Source organism: Paroedura picta, chromosome 2, assembly GCF_049243985.1.
Source record: "Paroedura picta isolate Pp20150507F chromosome 2, Ppicta_v3.0, whole genome shotgun sequence".
Lineage (NCBI taxonomy): Eukaryota > Metazoa > Chordata > Lepidosauria > Squamata > Gekkonidae > Paroedura > Paroedura picta.
The window spans coordinates 101,979,393-102,007,340 of NC_135370.1; the positions used below are offsets into that span (position 1 = coordinate 101,979,393).

At 43.1% G+C, this 27,948-nt stretch overlaps 1 protein-coding gene and 1 long non-coding RNA gene across 6 annotated transcripts; one reads left to right on the forward strand and one right to left on the reverse strand.

Annotated features, from left to right (window-relative positions):
* The first annotated feature begins 34 nt into the window (after window positions 1-34).
* LOC143830068 (uncharacterized) lies at window positions 35-9,746 on the forward strand. Its single transcript, XR_013228337.1, has 3 exons — window positions 35-359; window positions 2,360-2,643; window positions 9,560-9,746. It is a non-coding gene; the product is annotated as an uncharacterized LOC143830068 (long non-coding RNA).
* Window positions 9,747-13,192: 3,446 nt separating this feature from the next.
* Window positions 13,193-25,872, reverse strand: PRRG4 (proline rich and Gla domain 4). 5 transcript variants are annotated; one of them, XM_077321916.1, is made up of 7 exons: window positions 25,695-25,872; window positions 24,568-24,680; window positions 21,381-21,544; window positions 18,661-18,709; window positions 16,748-16,883; window positions 15,242-15,356; window positions 13,963-14,125 (listed from the first exon to the last, which is right to left on the reverse strand). In XM_077321916.1, exons 1-6 carry the CDS (start codon window positions 25,841-25,843, stop codon window positions 15,290-15,292), a joined length of 678 nt encoding a protein of 225 aa, XP_077178031.1. In that variant the 5' UTR covers window positions 25,844-25,872; the 3' UTR covers window positions 13,963-14,125; window positions 15,242-15,289. The 5 variants fall into 5 exon arrangements, with proteins under 5 accessions (XP_077178029.1, XP_077178030.1, XP_077178032.1 ...); XM_077321914.1 differs by lacking the exon at window positions 15,242-15,356 and having other exon boundaries at window positions 13,193-14,125; window positions 25,695-25,858; XM_077321915.1 differs by lacking the exons at window positions 15,242-15,356; window positions 25,695-25,872 and adding an exon at window positions 25,474-25,510 and having other exon boundaries at window positions 13,193-14,125.
* Window positions 25,873-27,948: the final 2,076 nt, after the last annotated feature.

The following is a 27,948-nucleotide window of genomic DNA, read 5'->3' on the forward strand; positions in this document are numbered from 1 at the left end:
CGAGGAAAGAGCGGCTGCCGAAGCCCAGGGACCGGTGGGGACGGAAATTAGGCCTGTGGGTTTGGCCTCTGCAACCTTCATAATGCTATCACATATTGTCTGAGTGAAATGTAATTTTGGTGCATTTTTCTGTAATTTTTGTGGATGCCGCGTGCAGGCATGGAATTTTTCCGTGCACACTTTACACCTTTCTGTATGTAGCTGGAACTTTTAACATGAACTTGCTACGATATAATGTATGAATTTGACATTTGTGTTCATGTAGCGCCGCTTCGGATTTATACCAGCAGCTTTTTTTCCTTCTCAACAATGTTCCACGTGTTATACTTTGGTGTGACAGATACCTCAACTTTTGGAAGGTGAACATGGTGCTTGCTGTACAAATGTATTGTTCAACGAATCTGTGTTGGTTATGCAAAGGAAAATCCACATTCAATTTCTAGTTTATTACATTTTATTCCTACCTTTCTAAAGAGGTCATGGTGGTAGGCATTGTCCCCACCCCCATTTTACAATGACTTCATGAGGTAGGTTAGGCTAGTAACTGGATGAGGCTTATGAAGTTACTGTGTATTCCAAATACATGTATTTGGCACCATAATCTTCCTACCATAAATCCAAACCAAATTGGCTGTCAGTGCAAAATAGTCCAAATGTTTATAGTGGGAAATCATTTCCTCAATTATACTCAGATAGATTGCAGGTAGGGAATCTCTCTCTTGCTGTGTAGCGTAATGTTTAAGTATCTGCTCATAAGGTATTCCAGTATTTTGTTTCATAAATAGAATGTGTCCAACTTTTTTCCCCATTGAAGGAACAACTGTAATTGTTCATGAGCAACTTTGGTCCAGATTTGCAGGAAAATGTCGTTGGATGGTTTTAAAAAATCCAAAATTTTTAAAAGAGCACCTGTGGCTTTAAGCAATCAATTATCCTAGTGATAGCCACAGTATTCTAGGCTTCAGTTCCTGTGAGTAAAAACGCAGAGGCTGGGGACAAAGCCCTTTCTGGGCTTATTTTGGCCTTTGAGGGAGGATTCATTGGGACCAAGACTTACTAAAGTTGCTAGGTCCAGTATCGTGCAATAGTGCTTTGAGACCCAGCTTCTTACTGTGGAAGCCCACTGGATAATTTTGGACCAGTCACATAATTTCAGTTTAACTGTCCTCACAGGGGGACTGATCTCATGAACACATGAGCGTGTCCAGAGGAGGGCAACAATGATGATGAGGGGGTTGGAAACCAAGATGTATAAAGAAAGGTAGCCTGGAGAGGAGACAATTGAGAGGGGATCTGATAACCACCTTCAAGTATTTAAAAGGCTGCCATATAGAGGATGGAGCAGAGTTGTTCTCTCTTGCCCCGGAGGGACAGACCAGAACCAATGGGATGAAATTAATTCAAAAGAAATTCTGTCTAAACATCCGGAAGACGTTCCTGACAGTAGGAGCGGTTTCTCAGTGGAACAGTCTTCATTGGGAGGTGGTGGGTTCTCCATCTTTGGAAATGTTTAAACAGAGGATGGATAGCCATCTAACAGAGAGGATGATTCTGTGAAGGTTCAAGGAGGTGGCAGGTTACAGTGGATGAACGCTAGGGTTGTGAGTATACTGCATAGTGCAGGGGGTTGAACTAGATGACCCAGGAGGTCCCTTCAAACTCTAGGATTCTATGAAACTGCCTTACACTTAATCAGACCCTTGGTCCATCAAAGTCAGTATTGTCTACTCAGACTGGCAATGGCTCTCCAGTATCTCAGGCGCTTTCTCGTCACCTACTGCCAGTTCTTTTAACTAGAAATACCAAGGATTGAAACAGAGACCTTCTGCAGGCCAAGCAGAGCTATAGCCCCTCTATGTAGCTTGGGCTTCCAGTGTAATTCTCGAAGATCTCCATGTTGGCAAGCCCAGAAGAAGAGGAAGAAGGAAAAGGAGAGAAGCTACAGGAGCTTCCAGGAAAGGAAAAGAGGAAATAGGGAGCAGGTTCCCACTTGTCTCTCCTAATTCTGCACAGTACTTGAAGGGGATGAGGAGGTGAAAAGGACCCCTCAGCAGAGATTATCAACATACATACATCTCTGCCCCTGTGGGATTATCAACCTTAGAAACATGCTTTGCAGATACTATTTCTAGCATAGGGCAGTATTAATGGGAATGTTTCACCTGCTCTGTCATCCTGCTTTCGAGTCCATGGGAGTCTTGTTTATGCAAAAAAAAAAGGTTGCAACCTTCTTCCTATTCATTTTTTGCAGTACATTTTCCATAGCTGCTATTGAATAACAGTTGTGTCTGTTTAGCAGAACATATAATCTCTGTGTTCTATCAGTTGGCAATTAGGGTTTTTCCTTCAATCCTTGCAGGCTTTAGTTTGGGACTTGCTTATTACTACACCTGCAGCCTCTTCAGGCTCTGCCGGCCTCAAGAACAGCATACCAGAGAATAAGGGAGAAGATTCGTGCCAGCTTTCAAAGTCCTATGATTTTGTCCCTGAGATAAATTATGCAGCTGACCTGGTTGAAGGAGAGAAGACAGATATGTAGTCTGCTGGGATGATGAGTTGCAGCTGTAACCAGGCAAGCAAATAAGCAGGGAGTAGAGAGAGACTGAGCTTTTTGTGTGCTGAACCAATAATACTTGCACTCAGGTGAGCCTTCAGTACTACATTCTGTAACTGGATTAATGTCATTTTGGTCACTGGTTGGCTGAAAGTAAGGCATGTGTCATGATCTAGATCAGCCTTTTTCAACCTTTTGACCCTGAAATATTTTTCAGGCTTTCAGTAACCCTGGAAGTGATGCCAGCTGGCCACACCTCCCTACCTCACCCTTGGAAGTCACATCTTTACAGTATACGTATAATTAATAAAATAAATTGCTTGTTCAATAAGTTAGTTTCATTTTTATATGTGCCATATGCTAAATAACAAACCTTACCTTAGCAAAATGAAGTATTCATCTCAGGTGTCATAAAGTCCCCCATGCAAAGCAGCAATTCTCAAGGGAAATATACTGGATCCAAGTGTAGTAGCTCTCAGTTAGGGATACCGGTTTCCAGGCGGGACCTGGGGATCCCCTGGAATTACAACACATCTCCAGACTATGGAGATCAGTTTCTTGGAAGAAAGTTTTCCACATACAGCTTTTTCCCATAGTGCATGAAGCTGGCTGACTCTTGTGATTAGGAATGATTTCACATCTCACTGAGAATATGGAAGTACTCTATTGTCGGGTCAACCTGTGGTCCTCCAGATGTCCATGGACTACAATTCCCATGAGCCCCTGCCAGCATTTGCTGGCAGGGGCTCATGGGAATTATAGTCCATGAACATCTGGAGGACCACTGGTTGACTACCCCTGCTCTATTGATCTCCCAGACTGTGCTTGAAGGGTTTGTGTGGTATGAGTAAAATGTAATTATTTCCATGCTTGTATATTCCTGGGGAAACGGGTGGTGGCCTTGCTTGGGATAGACCAGCAAGGGATCTGAAGCATTGATTTGCAGGTGCTAGAGCTATTTCCCCTCTACCTTTGTGGAATGCAAGTCAAAGCATGTAAGACTTTTCAGGTATTAAATTCACACCATGCATATGCAAGGGATGAAGATGAGGTATAGTTTGCTTAACATCTTTGGGGACATTGCTGCTTCCTGCTATTTGCACATGACAGTGGTTGTCCTTAGGAGCAAATTTGTGATTGTGTGTTCAGTAGCTAGGGTGTGTGGCTGTGGTTGTTGGTTTGATGGCTAAGTGCTTTGGGATCAGTCACATTTCAGCTACTAGGAAGTGAATTTTAGCTCTTTCTTCACTTTGTTTTTTTTAGCCTAGCTTCATTAACTTAGTGAATTTCCATAAACACTTCACTCTGATTGCTAATTTTTTCACCTGTTTAAGTTTTGTATATTGTTAAAGGCAAAGCTTTACTTCCTTCTCCAGTCAGTGTGAAGCCATGGCCCTGCTTTTGTCCCTATTCAGTTAAGGCCTCAGGCAACCAGCATGCTTAGATTCAGTGCAAAGGATCTAAACACCATTTTAGATCCATTTTAGAGGGGGGATATGCTAAGTTGTTTTTCATTGGTTGTGAACAAATACATCTATTCATCAGAGGTTGTGGCCTCCTTTTCTACATGTCACATATAGCAAATGTTGTTGAAACCAGTGACTGCAGCCAATTAGAGAGCAACAAATAGTAATAACCTATTTTTCTTCTCTTCTTCCATTTTATTGGGAGACACAGAAAGTAAAAGACACTGTTTATTCATTAAAAAGTTGCAGTTAATAGTATCTTATATTCTAATAGAAAAGTCAGCCACACTTGGAATCATCTGGCCAGAGGCAGGGCCTTCTCTGTCCTGGCTCCTACTTGGTGGAATGAGCTCCCAGAAGAGATCAGGGCCCTATCAAGATTAAAACAATTCCACAGGGCCTGCAAAATAGAGTTCATCCATCAAGCTTTCAGTTGAGGCCCATGAAACAACACCATCAACTAGAATTCCCATAAGCCCCCTTTCTACCACAAATTGCGCCCAACAGATACATAGAATCATAGAATCACAGAGTTGGCCCTCCTGGGTAATCTAGTCCAACTCCCTGCACTATGCAGGAGACTCGGAACCTATTGCTCATCGACTAAATATAGTATGGGGCAACTCCTGATCTGGCCACATCCTTATCCATGATTCCTCTATATATTTGTGAAACGCCCCTGTGAGAGGAGTGCGTCTGGGGTGTCTGCGCTCGAATATGGGCCAATCCAGGTCAGCCCCTATGCTTGCCAGCCTCCCTCACAGAGTGCCTGTTATGGGGAGAGGAAGGGAAGGCAATTTTAAACTGCTTAGAGACACCTGAGGCCTGTTGTGTCACTGTGGTCCATTCACAATTCTCTCAGAGCTCACTCTACCCCACCTTGCTCACAGGTTGTTGTGGGGAGATGAAGGGAAAAAGTGTTTGTAAACCGCTTTGAGACTCCTTTTGGTAGGAAAAAGCAGGGCACAAAAATCCAGCTCTTCTAAGTGCAACAGTGAAAGAAGCATGTTGGGCACATAACATATCAACAGTAAAAAATGGAGACAGAAGGAACAGGGCAGATACCTGTGTACTGTGACTACCCCATGTGGATTAGGGCAGGGGGACATTTCAGTGTCTGTGGCCTAATTCACACAAGAAGGGAAATGAGGTTGAACGCAGAACAGGGAGGAATTGGTTGTCATGTAATCTCCCCCTAAGAAGAGTCTCCAGTCTGATTTTCCCTTCATGGCTCTGAAAAGCTCATCTGTAACCACTATGCCATACTTCCCAAAGGAATTTTGGCCGTTGAAGAAGGATTTTTGGGGGCCAGACCAGAGTAAGGTTGCCAGCTCCAGGCAGGGAAATTCCTGAAGATTTGTGATGAAGTCTGAGGAGTGCAGGCTTTGGGGAGGGGAGAGGCCTCAGCATTGTCTAATGCCACAGTCCACCCTCCAAAGCAGCCTTTTTCTCCTAGAGGACAGATGTCTGGAGTTCAGTTGTGATTCAGGGTGCTCTCCAGGTTTCACCTGGCAGCAACCTCTGTGTGACTTCATACTACTCAACTTGCAAGACTAAAGTAGTTCTGGCTGCTTGCTCCTGTTCAATAGCAACAACCTTATGAAAGGCAGTGTGGAATAACAGTGAGTACTTTTGAGTATGGTTTGCAAGACCCAGATTCAGATCCCCATCTTTCTGTGGAAGCTTACTTGGTGATTTTGGACCAAGCACATACTTTCAGCCTAACATTCTTCACAGGGTTGCTGATGTAAGTTGCTTTGGTCCACACTGTGGAGAAAGACAGTAGTTTTCCTAGGAAATGGATGCTGGGAGGGAGGTGACAGAAAGCTGAAGCAAAGAGTAGGTTGGCTATTGGTGGGAAGGAGATAGGGCTGGCAAATTCCTAGAGATTTGAGGGTGTGACTTCAGACGGGTGAAATGACAAAGGTTCACCCTTCCAAAGCAGCCGTTTTCTCCAGGGGAACTACCATTGTCAGTCTCCATGAAACAGATGGAGATTACCTAGAATTACAGCTGCTCTCCAGAGAACAATAGAGAAAATGGTGGCTGTGGAAGGTGGAGGTATTATTCCCTGCTGAAGTTGTTTCCCTCCCAAGACTGCACCCCCAAATCTCCAGGAATTTTCCAACCTGGAGCTGGCAGTCCCAGGGGAAGTGATGTCGGTAGTTTGGAAACTGATGCGGGGTGGGGGTGGAAGCAGATCTGAGGTTGGGAGAGCAATGGGATAGGGGACAGAAAAAGAGGCAATGGCAGGGATGGAGGAGAGAGTAAGAGAACAAATGGTGAGAGGGGGAAAGTGAGAGACAGAGAAGTAGAGGGAGAAAGAAGGCGGGATGAAATAGCTGCTTCTGCACTGTCCCCACTTTGTGTGTGTGTAATGTACGGTACTGTTTTTGGTTTAGTTTAGGAGTATGCCTGGGATTGAATTCCAAACCAGCAGGAGGGGTGCAGAGCACTGCTTGGAAATATTGTGCTCAGAATATGCTCAGAAAAGACACTGTTTAAATTGCATTATATTCTACCATTATTGAATGCCTTGGATTTTAACATTGTCAAAGTAGAATGGAGTTGTACTGAGCTAGAAATGATGTGGTGTAGAGTTGAGTGTGTTAGCCTAGGATGAGAACACCAGTGTGTTGCCTAGAGGTCCAGAGTACCTGCCAATATCTTTTTCCGGTGTCACCAGATGTTGTAGAAAGTAGTGGGGCCCATAGGTTCTTTCTCAGGAAGTCTTCTGATAGGTCATTGGCAAGTTGATTGACTGTGCTGATTAAAATTACTGTTGTTTGAGGTTGGAGCTGCCCCCATAGTTATGGTTTTATTCTGCCTCACTCCTTTCCCCCAGTAAATACTTACCTCTCCTCTTCCCCACACTTTGACTTCTTCTATGTGTCTGTGCATGCATTGCCCTCCCTCCCATGGCAACCATTTTGTCGTTATGTGTACCATACAATATGAGAATTCAAAAGGTGCCCACAGACTCAAAAAGGTTGGAGACCTCTGGAGTAGGGTCTGGGAGACCAGGATACAGATCCCCACTGTGCTGTGGAAGCTTGCAGGAGGGCCTTAGGTCAGTCACATTTCCTTAGCATAACCTAAGTAACAAAAATAAATATTTGACCTTGAGCACTCTACTAAGTTTTATTCTCAAAAGTGTAGGTGTGGTTGTGCTAAATGTTCAGATAATAGGTTCTTAGGCTTGCTCTATTTTAATGGCTAATTGCTTTTTAAAAAAAGCTGTTACCATAGCCCTGGCCTAGATATTCCAGTATAGCCTAACCTAGCTAGATCTTGGAAGCTAAGCAGGGGTCAGTCCTTGTTAGTATTTGGATGGAAGACCTCCAAGGAAGTCCAGGGTTGCTACACAGAGTCAGGCAATAGTGAACTATCTCTGAATGACTCTTGACTTTAGAACCCCACCAGGAGTTACCATAAGTTGATTGAGAATTTATGGCAAAAACTTAAAACAAAAAACAGTAGCTCAATGCTTACCTATAATTTTTTTTTTGTTTCCTTTGGGGCTGAAAGTAGTAGTCATGATTAGGATCAGGTTCTGGTCTAATTGCTAGTTTTTATAAGATAAATTAAATGTGTGAATGCTAGATCATGTTCGCTTAGATAAGAAAATTATTTTTGATGAAGGAGGAAATGGAGGGGTGCTGAATGAATCAGTAGATTCTTGGGATTCAGCCAGGCTCATGTTTCTTTTAGAACAATGGATTTCTGCAGGTGTGCCACTAAATTTCCTTCTCTTATGCAAATGTATAAAAATACAATGGTAAATATTTGCCACTGTTGGTCTAGTGATATGTGAAATAGTAAATGAAAGTATGTAGCTCAGGGTGTTAAACAATGTAGTTATGCATAATTGCACTAGTTATTACCCTGAGCCTTAATACTGAAGTGTTGCTGTTGAATTTATTTAATAGGAAGAAACTTGAAGGGTAATCACAAGTGATGTGGAAACTGTTCCAAATGGTTCCTCACCACACCATGATTGAAGTAATTCATATGGTGACTCTTCATGGCATCTTGACTCTTGCAAAAAGATGATGCATTGCATTAAAAAGTTAAATTCAGGTGGATAGCCATATTGGTCTGAGGCAGCTTGAGTCCAGTGGCACCTTTAAGATCAACCTTGAATAAAACTTTGTTGCTCTTAAAGGTGTTCCTGGACTCGAACTTTGTAAAAGTCTGTGTTTCGCATATATGAAGCAATCTCCTGGGTAAGCTGATAAATAGGAAACTAAAAGCATTCACGCCCTCTCAGGCACAGAGCCCAAGCAGTGTCCTAGACCAGGGGTAATCAACCTGTGGTCCTCCAGATGTTAATGGACTACAATTCCCATGAGCCCCATAAGGACCACAGGTTGACTACCCCTGTCCTAGACCACTGGTAAATGAAAGGGGATATCTGCTTGAGTAGTGGTGATCCAAAAGACCCAATGGGAAGGGGAGAAAGAAGCGGAAAGCATCCTCATGTATCCACACATGCTCCTGCCCACTGTGACAGAGAACCTGACAGATGGGTAGTACCGGAGCAATACCTGTAGCGCATTCAATTATATAGGGTATCAACTGTCACTGGACTATAGAGGTGTGGTGGCCATCATCATCATGGTGTGAGTTCTCCTTTCTGTTACCTCTGACTTCAGTTGCTTGGGGGGGGGGCACAGTATCCTGAGATGGGTGTAAATTCTGATTTGGTAGCACCATTGTATACTTCCATATAGGAGAACTGCAACTTGTATGTATAGTCTCATGTAATACCTACAAAGTCTATACTGGTATGGGGTAGTTATAATTGGCTACAGAGTCTCAACATAAGTATACTGTAAACGTAATACAGTATTATTTATGTATATGGTGGTATGCATGTAGGTTGCTAGTGCTAATCACAATTGCATGTTTACTTTAAAGTTCATTTTGGGATTGCAAGTTTATTATGTATAGCAGTGGTCCCCAACCTTTATTAGGCTGGGGACCGGCAGGATCGGGCCGCGCGGGCACGGCCTGCATGGGCGCAGATCGGCCCTGATTCCCTTTCCCGCCCTCCCGCAGTAAGTAGCTTCCCGGGCCGCAAGCTTGCGGCCTGGGAAGTTTTTTACTGCGGGGGGGGGGGCGGGGAGAGGGAGCTGCGGCTCGGCGCCGGGCCGCGGCCCGCAGGTTGGGGACCACTGATGTATAGCACATGCAAGATAATGGAAAAGAAACAGAATGCTTCTCAGCTTCTGAGGTGCAATTCGGATACAATATGTTATCCTGAATTTGAAGGACAGAGATCAATGTCAGATTCTCGTTGATCCAGAGGCCAATGTAACTGTGGTAGAGAATCAAATAAGAATTAGCTTAATATTCTGTATCCATGACTTCTAAAGGAATCATGAATGCAAGAATCTGAAATGTGGATGTATAAATAGGTCCAATATGCATATTGGGTTACCACATTATGGAACTCTTTATGAGTCATATATATTCCTAAAAATAAATTTATATAACTTTTTATCATATGTAGTTCAGTACTGTGATTTCCTTCTAGGTTTTTCTGCTGGAAAGATGAGACAGAAAGTGTGCTGCAACATTTTGGGAATGTCAAGTATGAAGAAGGAAGTTGGCAATACTTAATTAAATATTTAAATTTAGTGGTAAATGCATAAAATAGTTAGAAATGAATATGAATCATCTGATTTTCAAACTAAATATTAGTTTGCATAATTATTATGTAATGACATTATAATGGATAAGGTATCCTTTTCAAAAATAAATATATTTCAAAACAGAGAAAAGTGATACCTTGTGTAAATTTTCAAAAATGAGTTTTAGAATTAACTTCCACTATGGCAGAGGGGAGTTTCTATTCAAGGAAGACAATATTTAATTACTTCATTTATACCTTTGCTGTGAAGGAAGGGACTGAAAAGAAACTGTTCCTTCTGGCTGGTCTCCAGAAGGCTGGAAAACTGTAGCTGGCCAAATTTCCACTTATGTTTCCCTTCCTCTTGCTCCCCACTAAATACAAGCTGGGTAAGATTATATGTACAAGCTGGGCAACCACCAACTGCCACCAATGAGTCAAAGTATCTTCTGCCAGTTGGATTAATATGTCTTGTGATCTGTACCTGTGTTGTCATTTACGTGCAAGTGCATGAGTAATCACTTCACAAAACATTTTAAAGTTGAAGTTGTCTGAAAACAACTCACGCCCTACCTGATTAGCCCTCCCTGGGGTGTGCTGCCAATAGGGAGAGAGCACTCTTCCATTGTAGGTCAATCATGGGACTTATCTTTCCTCTTCTTCCCGCTGCTTCCTGGGTGGAAAGGGTGCTGACCTCTTCTTGCTCTGGTAAGTTACCCCATGCTCAGCCTCTTCCCACCCTCCATCTCCCACCCTCCAACTGTCACTGGACATAGGAGGCATAGGAGGGAAGCCAGCTGCTTCCTTTGCCTCTGTGAGAATCAGTATTTCAAATAGTGGATGCCAGGAGACAGGCAGAATGCAGTGAATGTCTTAACTCAGGCCTGCGAATCAAGGGTTTGTTTCCAAGGGCATCAGCAGAAGGAGCAGGTCACAGATTGTGCCACAACCCGGGCTCCCCAGCCCGCCCCGCCCCCTAACCTTTCCTAACTGGCCTGGCCCAGCCTTTGAGAGCTGTGGGGTGGAAAGGAGGCAGCCCCCCACCATGGCCTTCACTGCCTGGTCCAGCCTTTGTCCTTGGGGAGTGGATGGGAAAGAGGCAGTCTGCCCTGTGGCCTTCTCTGCATGGCTCAGCCTTTGGAAGATTTATTTATTTAGATTTTTATTTCCCACCACTCCTGGAACCGGCTCGTGGTAGGTTACAGATAGTCCATAAATTTAAAACCCCATTAAAATATCAAAACAAGACATAAAAATTGCAGCATATAAGTAAGAAAACATGGCGGTATAATCCACTACCCATCCCCCCTAATATCCAATTGGAAAAGTGGTAAGAGGGGAGTCATAACCCTACCATAGATGACCCTGGTGTACTGCTGCTTAGCACCAGAGGGGGGAGGGGACCCAATCAAATCTTCTACGTAGACCCAGGCCTCAACCATAGACATGGCCAAAGAGCTCCATCTTGCAGGCCCTAGAGAATGCTGCAGGGCCCACAGCTCTTCTGGAAGCTCATTCCACCAGACAGGGGTCAGGACCGAAAAGGCCCTGGCCCTGGTTGAGGCCAGGTGAGCTTCTCTGGGGCCGGGAACAACCAGCAAATTGGTATCCGCAGCTCTGCGGAGGGCATAGGGCAACAGACAGTCCCTCAGATATGTGGGTCCCACACCATGGAGGGCCTTAAAAGTCAAAACCAAAACCTTGAACCAGATCCAGGCTGCATATAGGCCCTCCAAGGTGTTCCTATGAGGACCCTAGCAGCCGCTATCATTTCCAGGTCAAGGACAAAGGCAGGCCCACATAGAGTGAGTTATAGAAATCTATTCTGGAGATGACCATTGCATGGATCACCATGCCCAGGTATTCAGAGGGCAGGTACAGTGCTAGTAGCCAAGCCTGGCGAAGGTCGAAAAATGCCTGGCAGACCACCCTCTTGACCTATGCCTCCAAGGTTAGTGAGGTTCCTGGCCTGGGTTGTAAGTTGCGCCCCTGCCAGGACAGGTAAGTGCACTTCCTGCCCTGCCCTATTCCCCAGCCACAGGATCGTCATCTTAGAGGGGCTGAGTTTCAGACTAGACTGCTCAAGCCATTCAGCCATGGCTTCCAAAGGTCTGGCAAATGGTTTTGGGAGGGGATAGGTTCTGGGAGATGTTCTTGCCAGCTTGTCACGAGTTTTTCACCACACTCGCTCTAGTCGTCTCACTGGGTTTTGATGGGAAGGTGGGAGACATTGTTGTATGGGGATGGAGGTAAGAGGGCCAGTGCCCCTCCAAAGCACCTGTTTTCTCCAGGAGAACTGATGCCTTCCTTCCCTCCCCTATCCTCTTTCCTTCTCTGTCTCTTTCATCCTGTCTTTCATCTTCCTGAAGGTTTCCAGGCCCCCACCTGGAAGGTTGCAATCCATCTGAAGGAAGAGTCAGGAATCAAACTCAGCTCTTGAGATTAGAGTCTGCTACCCTTTGGCCACCTCATGAGAAGGAAAGACTCCCTGGAGAAGAGCCTAATGCTGGGAGCGATTGAGGGCAAAAGAAGAAGGGGACGACAGAGAATGAGGTGGCTGGATGGAGTCACTGAAGCAGTAGGTGCAAACTTAAATGGACTCCGGGGAATGGTAGAGGACAGAAAGGCCTGGAGGATCATTGTCCATGGGGTCACGATGGGTCGGACACAACTTCCCACCTAACAACAACAACCCTTCACCACACTGGATCTTAAGATTTAACAGGATGGGGGAAGGCCAGAACCCAGGATGGTCACAGTGGAGGTGTATGTGCTAGGGTCTATTGTATTCCTGAGTACAACAGGCTTTGCCTCTGAGCCGTCATGTTCCAGGGATGGCAAGCTTTTCTGTTTCTCTCTGCTACCACACTTCTGATAACAAGACTGGTATGGTACTTTTCCAGGGATCAGATCAGGAGTTCAAAACATAAGGAACTTAAATAAATGAATACAGTAATGCACATGTTCCGTTCAAGCTTTGAACCTTGTAAGGGAACAAGAAGAGCTGGGGCTTTTATACCTTGCTTTTCACTACCCAAAGGAGTCCGAAAGTGGCTTACAAACACCTTTCACTTCCTTGCCCCAAAACAGACATCCTGTGAGGTAGGTGGACTGAGAGAACACTGAGAGAACTGTGATTAGCCCAAGGTCACCCAGCTGGCTGGACACGGAGGACTGGGAAAGCATATTCGTGGTTCAGATTAGAGGACACTGCTCTTTAACCCTATGCCATGCTGGCTTCTACACAGACAGTCAGTAGAGGTGGTATTGTGGAGTGTTCTGTGCTGGGATCTTGAGGGCTGCTCTCGAGCCACCTCCCATCAGCTATTAGTCTGAAGTTATGCTCCTGTAGTTGAACAGAGCAGTTAATGAGCAGGGGGTAAATTCTGGGGTGGAAGGAATTTCACCCTGAAAAGAACTTATCATTCTTTTCTGCTCCATTTTATAATTGTCTCTGCAGAAGCAAAATCCCTAGAAGTACATTTCTATACCCAACACTTCCACATTGTGTACTTTTAACGTGAAGGGGACAGCAAGCCCGAAAATTTGTAGCTTTAATGTAATAGTAAGATTTGCCACAAACATTAAAGTGCTTTAAAACTGTAACAATTATCTGTACATTATTTTCATTTACAAATATTCCAAATTTGCATGGTAGTCATGCTAAGCTCTTATCACAGATGTGACAGGCAAGAAACAGGCCACATCCTGGTGATGAGGGCATAAAGCAATGGGGAAAAGTTAGTGAGAACAGAATTTCAGTCACATCCTTTTAGTAGTGAGACCTTTTAAGATAGATACATGAGTTTAACCTTTGTTCACTATCACACGTGAAATATTAAGACTGCCAGTTCATATAAAATATTACTAGAAGTTAAAAATAACACTGCTTTGTTCCATTTGCATTGTCTCATTCATTCATTCCAATTAATAGTTGAAAAATACATGAGTTTAAAAAAAATTATCATAAAGCTTTTCAGTTCATAAGACAAAAGAAAAGTGGCATAGCAGCTGGCTCAAAAAGGAAAGAAGTATGAAAAAAGGATTCTTTCACAATTTGGGCATCAGAACATTGCAGATGGATCGCTTCCCTGTTCACCTAACACACTTCACCTCCTCTCAGGTATGCTGAAACACTACATCCTTTTCATACAGTGAAAGGCTATCCTGAAGCAGCCGCGATACTGCAGCATTTCAGCTGTACATTTCTTTTAGACAAGATTTAGTCTCATCCTTTTGAGAAGTCATACTTATTAAGGACCTGGAAGTGAGAGAGACTTCTTGAATGCTTTAAATCTTCCTGAAAGGCCTGGATAGGGTGGAGGTGGAGCATCATGCTCTCCCCTTAGTGCCACCGCTTGTTCATAGGTCGGCAGTCCTGTGTGTTCAGGGCATGGGGAGAGAGGATTTAGGGTAAATTCTTCATGTCGTCTAAAAATGGATGAATTATGCAGCCGGCAACCTGTGTGCCTGAAAAAACAACAACAACAAAAAGAACTTTGAAGAATGGCAGCCATTTTAAAAGAAGCATCATATACCATTTCATAGTTGAGCTATGAAGCTAAAGCTTTTCTTTGAGCCGTTCAGGGCCTTCCAGCCTAGCAGGGCAGAAAAGGAAGTTGGGTTGGCCTTCTTGTGCCACCTTTTGCTTATGCTAGGGTTGCCTAAAGCTTCCTGAGGCATGTGCCCCCAAGGCAGGACAAAAAAGCATGGAGCCTCTCAAGATTAACTATAAAGAATAAATGCTGCAAAACCAGAACTGTGTACAGCGATTTCTGTGGCATCATCTTAGAAGTCCCTTTGATCCTAGCTAGCAAATGATACATTCTCATGCTAAAGTGATCTATAATTGCATTTTTTGCCAATTCCAGAAAGAAATATGGTTGCTGTTTAACAGAAATTTCTATATCAAGAGCATTTTCTAGGACAAAGTCACTTGTCTTGTACCAAGATTATCTGGTCCTAACCCCATGCTACTGTAAGGTTCCTGTAGTGGTCCCACAGAAACTGTAGACGTTGTGTAGAATTAGCTTATAAGAGCTATATGGGTAAGGTAAAGGTATCCCCTGTGCAAGCACCAAGTCATGTCTGACCCTTGGGGTGACGCCCTCCAGCGTTTTCATGGCAGACTCAATACAGGGTGGTTTGCCAGTGCCTTCCCCAGTCATTACCGTTTACCCCCCAGCAAGCTGGGTACTCATTTTACCAACCTCGGAAGGATGGAAGGCTGAGTCAACCTTGAGCCGGCTGCTGGGATTGAACTCCCAGCCTCATGGGCAAAGCTTTCAAACGGCTGCCTTACCACTCTGCGCCACAAGAGGCTCTTCTATATGGGTACTATATAGCATAGCTTTAATTGTTTCCTTTGGTTTCCTTGAGTCACTTCACACAAAGTTCATCCCAGTGAAATACTGTGTTTCCTAAATATGAATATTAAATTGCTTTAAATATTAATTGCTTTAAACACAAAGTATTTCATGCTTCTCTAATTTATCAGACACACCAGATATCAAATGCTTGAGATTTTTAAAAATTAATTTTAAAAGAAGCTTCCCCCCGCCCCAGAATGTAAAGTTGTGTACTTGCCATCATCTGGGGGCCAAACTGAGAAGTGATATCACAGCACTCTATGAATCAGCAGGAACTATGATTATTATTGTATAATTTCTTCTGACTCCTAGAGATTTTGCTTCTGGGTATCCTGAGAAATGATGTCATGCCACAAACCAACACAATGGTATTTTTTGCTTGAGTCACTTCCCACAAAGTTCAACACAGTGAATCAACTCCTTTGTTTCCTAAAGTAACCTTAGAATAGGTTAACCTACTGAAGTAACCTTAGTATATTAAATTGCTTTAAACATAGAAAGTATTCCATGCTTATTAGGTACACCAAATATCAAACACTTAGGACAAATCTTTAAAGCTGCTTTTTTTTTTTGGTCACAGAAGCAAATTTAAAATTGCATACTTTGAAAGTTACCATGAAATCAACAACTTGTTTAAAGAACAATAGAAGTATTAACATTACAATGGCACCTCAGTTCTAATAATGCTTAACAGTGGGAGGCCCTGGATGGACTTTTCCATGAAAAAATTTATCAGAAATGGGACTCATCTGGATTTACATAAATTACACATGTAGAAGGTCGCTTCCATGCATTGATCTCTTGTTGCTGAATCAGGATATTTGTCATTAACAAAGATAGTTTCCTGTACATTTTTCTGCTTTAGAACGTTAATATTGCAATAATGTATCAGTTCTCACAAGAACCAGTTTAATTATCAACACATATTGCATTAGTTAATCTGAAGATCAAAACACACACATAATTAGAAGTTAAAGGGTACATTCATGTGAGAAAACTTCACATAAAGATCCTTTACTTTAAACACTAGCAGTTGCTTTTGAAGAATTCTAATCTTGGTATTTAAATGGAAATTTCCCTGTGTTTTCAATCATTAAAGTGGGGTTTTTTTGTACGAATAAAGTAATGAAACTTTCTTGAAGCTGTTACAAAAAAAGCAAGAACTACTAAAAAAGTAGATCAGTACCAAAGAATTTAACTGTTACCTGTTCAGAGTATAAATCTATTAATTCTTTAGTAAAATTGTACTTAGTTTACTACATTTGTTAGATGTTTGCATCCATCTACACATACCCTAGAGAGCCTCTTGTGGCGCAGAGCGGTAAGGCAGCCGTCTGAAAGCTTTGCCCATGAGGCTGGGAGTTCGATCCCAGCAGCCGGCTCAAGGCTGACTCAGCCTTCCATCCTTCCGAGGTCGGTAAAATGAGTACCCAGCTTGCTGCTGGGGGGTAAACGGTAATGACTGTGGAAGGCACTGGCAAACCACCCCGTATTGAGTCTGCCATGAAAACGCTGGAGAGCGTCACCCCAAGGGTCAGACATGACTCGGTGCTTGCACAGGGGATACCTTTACCTTTACCTTTACATACACCCAATCCAGAAATATTATTTATTAGATTTGTATACTGCCCTCCCAAAACTGGCTCAGGGCTAATTTATTATTTAGGATGCAGAGATTTAATGTCAACTTTAACTATATTAAATAGTTCATTCAGTGCCTTACCGTGGTGTTTGTCTTCGTGGGCATTTTCTTTTGCAGAGATAATAAATTAGTAAACCAGTTATAACCAATAGTACTCCAACTGCAATTAAACCAGTCAGAAGCAGTATAACATCAATCTCCTGTGCTTCTTGGCCATCTAAACAGATCAAAATAATAAAGTATTATTCTAGATCTTAGTTTTTATTCTAGATCTTAGTTTTACATCCCTCATCCACTACCATCTCAAAACACGAACGTGTCAGTTTTTTTAAACATCCTAAAATTGTTCCTGATCTATTCTGAAAAAAATTATAAATGCAACTTTACATAAATACAAGTTCTTTTTAAATAATCATTCCTATTCCGCTCTGAGCACCACCCATTTAGAGGGTTCCCAGTTAATGGCTGCAACTCAGCAGGAGAGTGGAGGTGCAAGGATATCAGGGGTGCTGTCAAACTGATGGCATCTCATCATCTGGGGACCAAACTGAGAAGTGACATCACATCACTCTATGAATCAGCAGAAACTATGATTACCATGTAATTTCCACTGACTCCTAGACCTGTGTGACTTTGCTTCTGGGTTTTCCCTAGAAACGATGTTATGCCACCAACCAACACAATGGCATTTTTTCTTCATCATTGGGGGTTGAAATGTTACTGGAGGGGAGTCTCCTCTTATAGCAAGAGTCCTGGCTACCTTACTTACCCCTATCTTATGGAAGCCCAAGTTCTAGTGGAGAAAAACTTTTCAACTATCGTTATATAACCCAGAGAATCAAAGGGTGATGAGAAGGAATCAAAATGAGATTCTCCATACATTGGCTGGTAGATATTGCAGTTTTCAGATATCAGTTTCCCAGGACCAAATGGATGCTTTGGAGTGTAGACTCTATGGCATTGTACTCCACTCCTCCCCAGGCTCCACTCCAAATCTCCAGGAGTTCCCCACTCCCGCCATCCCCCACCAATGGCCAGGAGGTACCTGGCAACTCTGAGTGGCAATAATGAACTACATTAATGCTGCCAGTTGCTGCTTCTTGCACCAGGGAACTTTATTTGCTCTAGGGCCTATTTTAATTACCCAGTCCATTCCTGGATAGCCCAGAAAAGCCTGATCCTGCCAGCACTTGGAAGTTAAGTGGGGCCAGCTCTGGTTTGTATTTGGATGGGAGAACTTCAAGGAAGCTAGATGTCATAATAGAGAGGCAAGCAATGGCAAATCATCTCTGAATGTACCTTGCCTGGCTGCCAAATCTCCTAAGTACACTACACATGCCGTACAGCATAAATACATAGTCCTTTCCTGCAACCAGACTTGGTGCCTGCCATAAGTTGCAGCATAAAACCTGGAGGAGAGAGGTACACCAGACCAAGTGAGGCAGTTTACCGAATGACTGCCTCTAGGTAAAACAAAACCTTTGAGTGGAACTAACCACACACACTAAAATACCAAAAAAAAAAAAAAAAAGCAACCATCCAAATTACTCTTTCCTGTGTCTGGGATGCTTTGCCCCAAAGGAAAGCTAAATGCGTTATACAATGTTTTGTACTTTATCCCTAGTATGAAGCATTGCACTGACATCGTCAATGAGTAGGGCTACCAACTCTGGTTGGGAAATTGCTAGAGATTTGGTGGTGCAGCCTGCGGGTGATGGGAGAGATTTAATGGGTCTAATGTCATAGAGTCCACCCTCCAGATCTCCTCCTCCACTAAGTGGACAGACAAGTAACATGAGCACTGTGCAAAGGTATTTCTGGCAACTCCAAGACCATTGAAAGAATTGCTTTGGTTCAAAGGTATATAGTCCTGTTCAACAAGACTATATAACAGTAGGAAAACATGACAACAATGAACTACTGAAAATAAGTTACACTAATATTTCGCAACATAAGAGACAAAACTGACCAAGATATGAGTATTCTCATCTTACCTGGCTTTCTGCCAGAATTTCTAGAGACATATTCACTCCAAAAAGTCTTCTAGAGAAATAAAACAATGTGTTTGAGAATAGATCTACAGGAACATGGAAGGAAAATACATCCTTTTAAGGTTAAGAATTTTTTTTGTTAAGAATGTAGCTCTGTGTGAGAGCTGCTTCCGAGTTGTAACGAACCTCAGAATGTTAAAGATTTGCCTTAATGATAATACTAATGAAACTATTTCCCCAAGTAGCAATAATATGGGTGGCTAAGACTCAATGCTTAATGCAAGGCAGTAGGAATTCAAACAGTTCTGTAGGGCCTGCAAGACACAGCTCTTCTGCCAGGCTTTCAGATGAGGCCAATGATGGGGATTTTTCCACAACCGGGATCCTTCCCTCTACCAGGCCACCTGATATCCAACTGTCTCTGATTGTTGCTGTTACCCCTTAAATTGTTTAAGATTACCTATATGTTGTGCTGTTAACCATTTCTTCTTCATACTATTCAATGTTCCATGTACCTTTCCCACTTCCCCCCTGGTTATGTGTACACCGATCCGAGACATCACAGTGAGGCAGTATATAAATTACATGAATAAAATAAATAAATGATTCCTTAGCCACAGCAGTACTTGCTTCTGTTGTGACTTCTGGAAACATTGTACTTATATTAGTGTAAAAATTAAGATTTTCCATATTCTTACCAGAGGCTTTAGAAATCTGGTTTATTAAAGCACATGAACTGGAAATAATTGGCCTACCAGTCCCAGGAAAGTACATCATTAGCAACTGCTGGCAAAGGCTGCCTTTTCTGGGACTTGGATATGCTGAGTGATTACATGAATGAGCCTCATGCCACATCATTATTGATAGCACATGCTTCCAGAACCATGTGTTTCAGACAGAAGATTTCATATCATGTAGCTATGAGCCACTCAAGCTTAGCACTGGATGCTTATTTATTAAAACATTTATATCCTCCTTTACCCGTAAATCATGGTGGCTTACAATACAGAACTAAAACATCAAACATGCTGACACTAGGGCTCTCACAGTTTGTTGCTGGCCCACCCATCAGGCAGGCCACACCCTGGATTTGTCGTTTGGTGCTGGGTTAGAAGTGGACCTGACTGCAGCCAGTGCTATACCATGGTTGGATCACTATGCCCTGAAGGCCCAACTCAGAATGCTACCTCCTGTGTGTGTGGGGGGGGGGTGCATTTTAGCCTGCCCACAGAGATTTATGGATGCATAGGGATTTCTGTATGTTCTGCAGGATCTGATACCCCAAGCAACACATTGGAGGACTTGGTTAACGACTGGCATAGTGAATGCTGACCGCCATCGACAAGATCACTCCCTGACATCCAGCCTGGCCATATGGTGGAAATGGGCTGGTTTCCCTAATACCCTTTGGAGACAATTGAATTGGGGCAGGTTGGTGCTGCTCATATTACTTGATCTTACAGTAGCATTCGATATAGTCAATCATGAGCTTTCAGCTCGCTGCCTTGCCAATGCTGGACTACATGGGACAGCCCTCCAATTTCTGATTCCCTTTATCCAAGGTCATGGACAGAGGATAGCCATCGGGGAGTTGCAATCATGCCAATGCCACCTCCCATGTGGCATGCCACATGGCTCAATTCTCTCCCCAGTTTTGTTTAATATCTTTATGTGCCCTATGGTCCAGAGGTTCAGGTTTGCCTGTCAATATTCAGATAACACCCAGCTCTACCTCCTGATGGATGGCTGACAAACTCCCCCCCCCCCCACAATATATTTGCCAATTGTTTGGAAGCAGTGGCTGGATGGCTTAGGCAGAGTTGTCTGAAACTCAACCCCTCCAAAATGGAGGCCCTGTAGCTGGGTAGAAGGGGGCAGGACCAGGTTGCACATCTCCCATGCCTTGACGGGGTGCAACTAACACCTGCACCAGTCACCAGGAATTTGGCAATGATCCTTGATGCCTCCCTTTCAATGGTGGCTCAAAACATGAAGGTAGCCCAACTGGTGTTTTTCATCTGTGTCAAGCATGTCTACTAGCACCCTACTTGCCCTCTGAACTCTTGGCAGCACTTGGCAATGGATGGATCAAATGAAGAGTTATAAAACTTGTAAAAGGCAAGGGGGAGCATAATCACCTTCACCACCTGTTGGGCTTCTCCAATTTGAATTATATCAGCAGCCAAGGGTATGGAGGGAATTTAGTACCTTTACCAAAGATATCAGGAGGCAGCAGCAGAGGCACCAAGGCTGGTACAGCACCATTCAGGTATCTGGCTGCTGAATGGAGAGTAATAGTACTTGGCATGGGTGCAAGTGGGGACATCTCCTGCTGGCAGTGGCTTCTATCTACTTACTAGCTGTGCTACAGCAGTATCCCAGTTGCTTTGTCACTGCACCAAGAGCAGTGGTACTCAGTGGAGATAGCTATAGACTTCCTAGTGAACCACCACAAGATCTACCCGTATCCAGTAAGTAACAGCAGTAGCTGGACATTCATCCAATGAAAATCACATCGAAATGAAAAAGCTTTAAGGGAATTTCTTGATCTCTATGAGCAGTCGTTTTTGTCCCACCAAGAACCAACTGCACTAAACCAGAACTAACTGAGCTGCAACATCAAAGCAGAATGGGTTCTAAACGAGTTATTGAATGTTTGAAATGGTCTTCCACATTGACCTTTGAAATGACTTCTGTACATGTTGTCAAACTAAACTAATTACCATTTTTTCTGAATCATCAAAAATTTCTCTTGCTTCCTCATAATTGCAGAGTTCTTCATGGCATTCTCTTTCAAGATTAGCTGTGTTAAATATTTCAGGCTCAAGCACGTTGTTTAGAGGGTGCCGTCTAATGAATGAACTGGCTTGCTCTGCTGACATGAATACTGGAAAAAAATAATTATAAAAAATACTTCAATCAGAACTCCATTTGGATTCATTTCAAAGAATTTCTATCATCATCTATATCTAATTAAAGGATTTGCAAAAAGCTACTGAGTAAGATAAAGGCTGAGCTGGGATTGGCACTCACATTCCCCTAAATGGCAACTTCTGTCTTGCTAGTCTCCAGGTGACAACTGGGACTATGATTGCCCTAGACCCGGAGGTTAGCATCACTGCAACTCCACCGCAAAGATTACAAATGTGTAATGGATTTCTCATACGCCTCTGCTTCCCTTTTTGTATTTTATGAGCCTTTCTACAAGTCTGCTACTTGCCCTACATCCCTGGTCACTTGACTCATGCCCTGTTGCATTTCAGTATGGTTTGAGTCTCTTCCTAAAACATCATCTTTGGTTTAATCTTGCTGTGTTTATCCTCCCTTCTGAAACAGCCTGGAAGAAGCTTGCTGGAGCTGTTCCCCAAATTGGCAGCAACTGAATTTAGAGTTGATGAAGATGAGAGGATATTGTGAGGTGTAACCGACACAAGGGTCCAACTTCACTCTGGAACTGGGCGGGAGACACAAAGTTGACATATGCAACTTACCACAGAAATGTTCCACTTAGAACAACTAGCAAGCTTAAATATCTAACTGAGAAATACAGTATTTGCTGGCGTATAAGACTACTTTTCCCCCCTGAAAAACATGCCTCCAAGTGGGGGGGTCGTTCTATACGCCAGGTGCACTTCAGTTGGGATAGACATAGCTGCCCATAGTGGCTCATAGTACTGTATTTTGAGTGGAAATGTTGGGGGGTCGTCTTATACACCCAGTTGTCTTATACACCGGCAAATATGGTATAGTTTGGGCATTTTAGAATTTCTCAATACAATCCCCTGACCATTCTACAGTATTACATGTTCACCTTCACACACATTGAAGGTGGGGAAGCTCAGGGAGGGGGAGCACCACAAGCACTCTTTAATTTAATGAGCTCTCTCTCCTAAACTGCCTAAAATTTTCTATTCCTGACAGCACTTAATTTTTTTAAAAAATTAAACACACAAGCGACTTTCAAGTGCCAGTCAGAATCATCTAGTGGGAAAGGACCGCCAGGGTGATCCACTCCAACACCATGCTGAATGCAGGAAACTCACAACTGCATGCAGTTGAACAGTTCTAACTAATGATGAGACACCAGGCTTTGGTGCAGTCCTTGCACAAATACAGCACTTGCTGAGGTCTAAAAAACCATGCTTCAACAACATTCGAAAGGTAGGATATTGGTATGGCCATGAAGGTCTGCTGTTCAACAGGAACTCTTTTAGTTGGCCAGGGGTCATAGCAGTGTGCACCCATTGCAAATCTGATACTACTGTGAGGACTCCAGTCCTAAATAGATCTTCTCAGGATCCTGTTTTGGTCTAATCAGTGTTCATAGCTTTTAGGAATTTTTTCCCTTATTGTCTGACATTTCAGAAAGCGATTCATTAGTTACAAGGAAGTCTTTTATTTCTCTTCATATAACATTAAGGGGCAGTTACCTTTAAACTACAGCAAGAGAGGAATCACTTCCTTTTTACAGATAACAAAGAAGAAAATAGTCATAAGAAAAACATGATTATTGATAACTAGTAATCAAGCCCGCTGCAACTAATACAGCGGGCGCTAGGTTAGGGAGCCCCCGGCAGTCGGGTGGAGCGTGGCCCTGACGCGGCGAGAGGCGCTTTGCATATCCCAAATAAAACAGTGCCATCAATAAATATAAAGTAAGATCGGTAAAGCTGTCTAGATATCAAAACACCTCTAAAGGTCATCTATTAACAGCATATTAAAAGGCCTCAACAAACAAAAATGTCTTCACCTACTACTTGAACAATACCAGATTAGGTACCAGGTGAGCCCCTATAGAGGGCAGTCCATAACAAGGTGCTGTGCCTGTAATAGCCCTATCTCTGAACATCATCTGCTAGAAACTCACAAGCTACAAACCTGCAAGAAAGAACACTAAATCATCTATAACAGGCAGATTCCCTGATTATTTATAGGTTCCATCAAGGACTAACAGTGTCTCAGTCTCAGTTTACTGGCCTTCCTCCATTTCATTGCCACCACCAAACACCTTCTTTCTTGGATATCAAGAAATTCAATTCATTCTATTACAAAGAAACAGAATTGGGACACTTCCATGCTAATGGTCAAAGTAAGATAAGAATGAAGCATGTAGTGTTTTAAGAGAAGGTAATTTAAAGCTGATGTGAAGCTTATAGCAAGCTAATATATATATATATATACACACACAAACATATATATATACACACACAAACATACACACACACACATATAATGTTTTAGTTATATATAATGTTTTAGTAGGAACACACCTCAGCAAGATCATTTCTCTTTGAATCTTTCAAGGAAGTCTGGAGACATTTCCCTTTAAAGAAAAGTCTTGGATAAACTCTCTGATATCTGACAGTGTCAGTTAAAGAGAGATTGTATGTTATAGGGCTGCACATAATACACACCTCTAATGGGGATTGGTTTGTGAATGAATTATGGATACTTTTAGATTATATGACACTTAAAAGAATACAACAGCACAATGGTAAATTTACAAATTAAGCCAACACTGATGGTTGTCTGAAGCTCCCCTAGATGTATTCTGGCCTGCACTCTTCAGCAATACATGTTTGTTATAGGAACACTGAACATGCTGTTAAAATCCAGAACCATATGTTTTAGCTCATTCTGAAGTGACTATCACAGTACACTCTTGAGATCTCTTATGCACATGAATTGTTTCTTGAAATGGAACAAAACTGTCCTATGATATAGCAACTGGATGATTCTTCCCCACACTTGTTGCTCTACGTAATGAGGGAAAGTTAAAGCTTTAATCTACAAATCATTATTTTGTATTGTGTAGCTAACTTTGTGCTTATAATGGGAACAAAATCTGTATCAGCTGACCTAGGCAGTTTGGCAAAGTACTTTCTTTTTTTTTGGGGGGGGGGAAATTACCTTCTTTCACTGCATCCTTTGATACCTTTAATTTTCTTTGGTAATGTGGAAACCCAAGTAATGTTTGCAGCAGCTGAAGCAACAATAGGTAAAAAATGAACATAACCCGGTACCTGTCAAGAAAAGACATGTCAGTCATTAGAAACGTTTGTAACGTCAGTCACAAGTCCTCACAAGCAATCTGGATGAACAGAACGGTAGAAACGTGCTATGGGTCACCCCCCCCCAAAAAAAAAAAACCAGTCTAGCATGCATGTCATCATGGTTGCATAAGATTGTTGCCAGAAGTTGAACCTTCAATAGCAGAAATATAAAATGGCTTAAGATACATATTAGATATATATTAGAATCTTTGTCTGCCAGCACATTCTTCTAATGGGGAGCCTTACAAAGTAAACCATTCAGCCCACGAAATTCCAAAACAAATGTACGCCAAATATTATTAACTACATTGAGCCGCACTTGTCAACAGACCACAGGAGAGACACACAATTGGTGGTATTGGTCAAGCTTCCGGCATGCCCAAGAATTTGCATTCATCCACTCCCTGAGATTTTACCCCCCTTTCAAGAACTGCCCCCCCCCCAGTCATACAGCCAAATGCTTCCTTGTGTGTCTTCAAGGGCTGGTCTCTGAGAAACATTTGCAAGGTTCCTGGGTGGTCAGCCCGCACGGAAGTTTCGGCTTTAAAAACAATTATTTCTGTAGCGAGGATACCAAGTTTCGTCTATCGTTTCCGCACAATTACGAAAGAAGGCCAATAAGAACTCAACGTCATCAGGTCTTTCACACATTTGGACAAACACAGTGAGGCGCGTGGGACGGGCTCGATCAAACATGAAGGCTTCGCCGCTGCATTATTATTATGTAAAAAGAGTTCAAACAGAGACCCAATAGCTAGCCCACCTCATTCCCGGATACCCAAACAGGCGCTGCACGGAAAAGGCATTATTAGCAAGTTCTCCCCCCCCCCCCCCCCATTGGGTCCCTGCGTGCTTCAGAGGCTTTCGTGCTACTCTCCAGCGGCAGAGTGGGTCTCATTCAGCCCCTTCCGACGATGGATAGGAGATTGTAGTTCCTGCTCGCTTTCCCCCACGACGTTTCTCCTTTCCTCTCCGCTGACCTACCTGCTGCCTGCCAAACGCAGATTTCCAAGACGCTCAACTGAAGTCGGTGGTGGTAGGGATCCCGACCGCTTTCTGTGCGGGAGCCCGCCGAATGGGTAGGAACAGGCGAGCTCACATGACCTCACCATTGCCGCCTTGCAGCCGCCCATCTGAATTCCGGATGGACGCGTGAGAGCCGAGATTTAGCAACAGCTAGCCGGCGCATTCCGTGCACTTCCCGGTTTGCAAATGCACGCTGGAGGGAGAGCAGCTCCTGGCCTGCCAATCTGCCTCCTTCCTCCCCTACCGCTACTTGGAAGGCACATTTGTTTCTCTGGTTACATCTAATCTATCCTATTGCCTAGTAGGAGATTGCCTGCCTGGGTGTTAAACTAAACTGTGGTTTATGGTTTTGTAGGCTTGGATGGGGGGGGGGGGTAAAATTAGAGAACTACTGGGAGAACCTTCACAACAGTTTGGAGAGCAAGACTTTCTCCTAGCCGCCCTTAATCACAACAACAATATAGCCCACTCTTCCCTACAGGCTCAGGACAGGCAACAACAAAATCAAACATTCAATAAATTATAAACCATAAAATTTGACATAATTAGGCTTTACAAATTAGTTAAATAGGTTAAAAGCTGTCTCTTCATAGTTAAATACCCATTGCAGTCTGACTATGGTAGCAATTGAATCACTACCATTTCCATGCCTGCAGTGTTATTATTGAATCTACTTGGTTAACCTTGTGCTGTGTAAGTGTAAGTGTATGTGGAAGAGACCCTGTTCGCCAGTAGTAGAGACTGGTACAAAAACCCTATCCCTCTTTCCCTTTTCTGGTAATATCCAGAAAGATAACGGTATTCGCCAGCCATCTTAAGTCTCAACCACGGGGCTCCACAGCCAGGTTCCCATGGTACTCACCAACACTTCTGCTGGGGTCAGCCATGTGTTTTTAGGACGTGGATGGAGGCAGGTGAGGCTCTGGCCTAGCAGGGCTTCTGACTGGCCACCAGAGATCTGACTGAGTATGCAGATTAAAATATGGTTTCAGAAGCAGCTGTTACCACAATATTAGTTTTATTCGCTTTCTGACACCTTTTTCACCGGCAGGAATATTTGCTATGGTTGTGCAGTTGTATGTTTCCTCAGTTTGTGTCCCCTTTCTTCCACCCAACCCTGAGTCCAGAAATCTTTTGCAGAAAAGGTCTTGGGCATTCTGATGGAGCTGCCTCTAACTAGTAGGCTGTGAAGAATGTAGATGTGCCAGGAGTGGCCATGTTTCCTTCCTCATGTTTAGCTAGAAAAAAAAAAGAACATGTTTGCATCAGGAGCCTCAGACTTGCGGAACTGCCTGGCCATGCATTTGTTCCTGGCTCCTGCTGGTCCTAACCAGTCTTTTGGGTGGGGTTCATGCTGTTTCCTTTGTTCCCCTGCCTGATTATGTTTTGCATGTGGGCTAGGCAAGCTGATGTCAGGGATGTGTACTTCCGTCAGTATGTGTTGATTGGCTGGCTCTGCCTGTCATGTGGGATTATTGGCATACTGCAGAATGATACTTGGTGGAAGGTCTTTTTTTTGGGGGGGGGGTACATTTGTCCTCAGAATAAACATAAAATGAGTACTGAGTAGTGATGCTAGTGCTGTGCTGGTATAAGCTATGCACCAATGCAATTAAGCTTGAGCTGCCTGTCTGTTATAACAAAACAAAAAGAATTTTGTGCACCCTAAGGACTAACAGATTTATTATGGCATGTATATTCATGGACTAGAACTAACTTCATCAGAAGAATGCATCGTATCCTCAGTTGACAGATATAAGAAAATGATAAACAAAATGACAAAAAGCAGTAAAATTCAAGACAGTCTGTATAATTTTTATGCAAACTTCAAGATGAGCACAGGTCAGGCCTGATTCAGATACAGGTGAGCAGGTGAATGAGCTCCTAATGAGGTATTAGTGATGTTATTAGGTCCTACTATTGTAGTGTGGCCTGAGTGGCAATGGGGACAGAGCCAGCATCTGGAGTTTGGTGCAGACCCTAAGTCCTGGGTTTATATTTCTATTATGTGGCCCGTTGAAGTTGTTGTGTTGCTTTTTTGGACTAGGGAACTATATATAAAGGAGGACTAGCCTGCAATCTTAGTCTATGAGAGAAAATAACTATCCTGGTCCAAAATCTAATAATCTAACTGAACCAATAATTTAAAATGTGCGGGAGTAATTTTAGCTGGGACCTGTAAATAACAACATGCTGTTTCCTGTTACTTTCT